The sequence below is a fragment of the Gracilinanus agilis genome, unplaced genomic scaffold (genome assembly GCF_016433145.1).
Source record: "Gracilinanus agilis isolate LMUSP501 unplaced genomic scaffold, AgileGrace unplaced_scaffold22156, whole genome shotgun sequence".
Taxonomy (NCBI): domain Eukaryota; kingdom Metazoa; phylum Chordata; class Mammalia; order Didelphimorphia; family Didelphidae; genus Gracilinanus; species Gracilinanus agilis.
Genome location: NW_025353755.1, coordinates 1 through 3,780, shown reverse-complemented (window position 1 = coordinate 3,780; position 3,780 = coordinate 1). Strand labels below are relative to the sequence as shown.

The window sequence follows — 3,780 nt, the reverse complement described above, 5'->3', positions numbered from 1 at the left end:
CCTTCCTTCCTTCCTTCCTTCCTTCCTTCCTTCCTTCCTTCCTTCCTTCCTTCCTTCCTCTTCCTCCCTTCCTGTCTCTGCCTTTCTTTCTCCTTTCCCAGACGGTCTATAACTTGGCAGATGTGGCCTGCAAGTGCCATGGGGTGTCCGGTTCCTGCAGTCTGAAGACCTGTTGGCTGCAGCTGGCTGATTTCCGGAAAGTTGGGGATGCCCTGAAGGAGAAATACGACAGTGCTGCTGCTATGAAACTCAACAGCCGGGGCAAACTGGTGCTGGTGAATAACCGCTTCAATATCCCCACAACCCAGGACCTGGTCTACATCGACCCGAGCCCGGACTACTGTGTGCGCAACGAGAGCACGGGGTCCCTGGGCACGCAGGGCCGCCTCTGCAATAAGACCTCGGAAGGCATGGATGGCTGTGAGCTCATGTGCTGCGGCCGAGGCTACGACCAGTTCAAGACGGTACAGACAGAACGCTGCCACTGCAAATTTCATTGGTGTTGTTATGTCAAATGCAAGAAATGCACTGAGATCGTGGACCAGTTTGTGTGCAAATAGCGGGGTTGCTGCCTCCTGCAGGGGGCACCCTCTCTACCCCAGGACCATCTCCACTTTATTTATAGAGCTCAATGATGTCCTCCCCTCGCCCCACACCCCCAGCCCCCAGTTGCAAATAGAAGCAACTAGAACCATTTTCTGCTCCCATCCAAGAACTATGTGGTTTATTATTGTTATTATTATTATTATTGTTATTATTATTATTTGGCAAAAAAATGAGAGGGGAGACCAAGGAAATATTTATTTTATGGGGAAAAGGTGGAAATGAGACTTCGGATAGTGTAGAATGAGGGGGAATCAAACGTACCCTGATAGAGCTACGTGGAACACAGCTCACAGCTAGAAGGGAAAGAAAAGGAACCTTCATCTTGTGTCTCCTTCCTTTGTTCTGAGACTCCTCGCTCGCTCGCTCGAATCCACAGGGGACCCAGTGGATGGAGGGCGCCTCGGGGTGACTTAGGATCCTTAACCAAATGGATCGTTGCCTGGTAGAGAGATCCCTGAGAAAGCCCATCGCTGGCGCCAGGAGACCAATGTTTGACCTGGGATGGGGAGTGGGGTGGGGCTGCCCAACTCTTTCTTTGTTCTCAAAGGGTGACGGCCTCCTTGAAACGGAGCAGAGAAGACCTAGCGTCACTCGGGGGGACTCGGTGTCTGATGGGGATTTTCGTTGCAGCTGCCTAACACGTTTTGGCATTGAACAACTTTGTTCTAATAATGAAATCTAGAAGAGGGAAGGTGGGAGAAGGAATCGAAATAAATACCTTTAATGCCAAGAGCAGGCCAATAGTTTGAAACCCTGTAAATAAATCTCATTTGTGAGATGGAAGAGGCTCCCCCCAACCTCTGGGAATCCTATGTTTTTCCAAGGGCATCTTCTCTCCTCCCTTTTTCTTTTTTAATTTAAAGGAAAAACAAAGCATTTCCCTTAGAAGCACCTGGTTAACAAGTAACAGATAGGAGTGGGAACGAGCAAGTACTGCAATGTCCCACCTGGCCCGAGCTCGCCGGCGGGCCTCTGTCCCGTGGCCCACAACTGGGATGGCCCCAGCCAGAAAAAGTCATTTCCGAAAGCCGGTTTCCCCTGATCCGACCCCCGGCCCTCCCTGATCCTGGGCTGTGATCGCTGGCCGCCTTCCCCAAATGCAACTCCGCATCTCTCCCCTGTGATTTTTACAAGAGGAAATGAATCATGTGGGCCACCTTCTGAGAACTCGGGATTCCTGGTGGACTTTCTGTAAAGAGTCTTATTTGGAGGAGACGAGAGCTTTATATTTGAATGATTTTTATGTGGCTAATTCACTGCAAGGAGGTGTTGCAGCAATACCGGTGATGACTGTGTTGAGAAAATACCTTCTTACCTCTTGGAATAGCCTACAGGTAGACAGACGGACGGACGCTCCAGGGATGCAGATAGGAACTGAGCAGCGGCGTGGAGGTGGGGAAATGTGGTCTGATGGTTCCTTATATCACAAAGTTTTTTGTACATAATATATATATATATATAATATACATATATAAATATAAATATATCTTAATACAGCCAGTGATCGGAACTTTTACAGCTTGCTATGGGGCTACTTCTCAATCTAGGGCAATGGAGGCCTTTTTGTAGTAGAAGAAGAGAGCAGGTAGGGTTTTTATGGTAAAGGTGTTCTGAGTTGGACTCCTAGATGTAATGATGTCACAGCCAAGTATTCTTTCTGAGGGTTTGGGGCTGGGGATGAGGTACGATTTACATAAGCTCCCATTGGTTAGAAGACATCTCTCAGCGCCTTCCCTGCCCCTCTCCCCTGTTTCCTTTCAATTTCCCAAGAAGGCATTGCTCATCATCAAAAACGAGAAAGAGCAGAGTTCTCCGGCATCCTCGATTTGTCCCTTTTATCCATGTATGTCTTTAAATGGAAATCGAAACTTCTGAGACTTCTTGGAAATTGACCCAAAAAACAATGACAAACCCAGCTCATAGCATATCTGTGGTCGTTTTCTAAATCCCTCTTTCAACCCCAGTCCCAGCCAGCCTGGCCGTCAGTGTTGAGTGGCCATTGTGCCCTGCTCTGATCCGGAGTCCTGAGAGAGGATTATTCCTCTGGTACCAATGCTGGCGGCATTCCCGTCTTTTCTCTCATTTCTCAGGTTCTGACACCGCACCTTCTTGCTGTTAATTTATTATATATACGAGGACCCTTCCTTGCTGGAGATGGCTAACAAAGTACCTTAAAGCAGAAAAGCACCAGTTTGTTGAAGATGTCTCTTTCGGGGGTGTTTTTTTCCCTCCTTTGATAGAGTCCCCTTAGGATTTTTTTTTAATTTGGGGGTGATCACGTTCTCGAGTGGAGCTGAGCGGAACAATCCTAGCTGTTGAGCGATCTTTAATGTAAAGTATTTTCCTGGTCTTTCAGATGCTCTGTAAATCTCTCCCCTGCCCTCTCTTTTGTACATTTAATGTACAGATTTCTGCCTTCTGTGATTTGTAAATGTCACTGGTCTAAGATCCAAGCAATGAAAGATTCCGGCGGTGATGAAAGCTAGACTATAAAATAAAACATTGGTTGTATATTGGTAAGTGCTTTTAATTGTCCCGTAGATCATGCCTAGGGAGGTGATCGGAGAAATGAAGGAAGACAGACAGGTGAAGCGGCTGAGCTGAGTTTTCAAAAATGGGAAGTCGAAGCCTTTGGGCCAACTCCAGATTGTTTTGAGGCTTATAGATGACGGCCAAAGCGACTTAGCTAAGAGGGAGCCTTCTCCCTTCCTCTAGATGAGTCTCACATACCCCACACAGATGGTCCAAAGCTGGTAGAGGAGGAGGAGGAGGAGGAGGTCGTGCATTCTTCGAGCACCACACTGATCCCGTCATTGTCTCAGAGCAGGGTTGGGATTTGCAGCCGCTCCTTGAGGAACTAAAGGGCGGGAAAAGAGATGCTGGTTTTGTTTTTCTTCCCTCTCCGTTCCCAGATTTGTAGCCCCAGAAAAAGGATCTCCGTGGTTTCCATTGAAACTGTGGGACTTCTTTATTCGACTCTGGCTATGTACGTACTGGGGGACTGGCCGACGGTGCCCCTTGAAAGAAAGCTTGACAAAAAACTGAATTCAGGCCCGGGAGGGCAAGAATTCATTGGCAAGGAAAGGTTTGTTTTCAGGACACGCAATTAACATGAACGTATGTACTTAAAAAAAAAATCTTAAATCCGTACCAGGCTGGGGAGATGGATAGAGC

At 47.6% G+C, this 3,780-nt stretch overlaps 1 protein-coding gene across 1 annotated transcript; it reads left to right on the top strand.

Annotated features, from left to right (window-relative positions):
- Positions 1-101: 101 nt before the first annotated feature.
- On the top strand, positions 102-685 carry LOC123254438 (protein Wnt-5a; the record flags this gene model as incomplete). Its single annotated transcript, XM_044683459.1, has 1 exon — positions 102-685. A coding segment is annotated over one exon (459 nt), but the record flags the coding sequence as incomplete, so codon positions are not given.
- Positions 686-3,780: the final 3,095 nt, after the last annotated feature.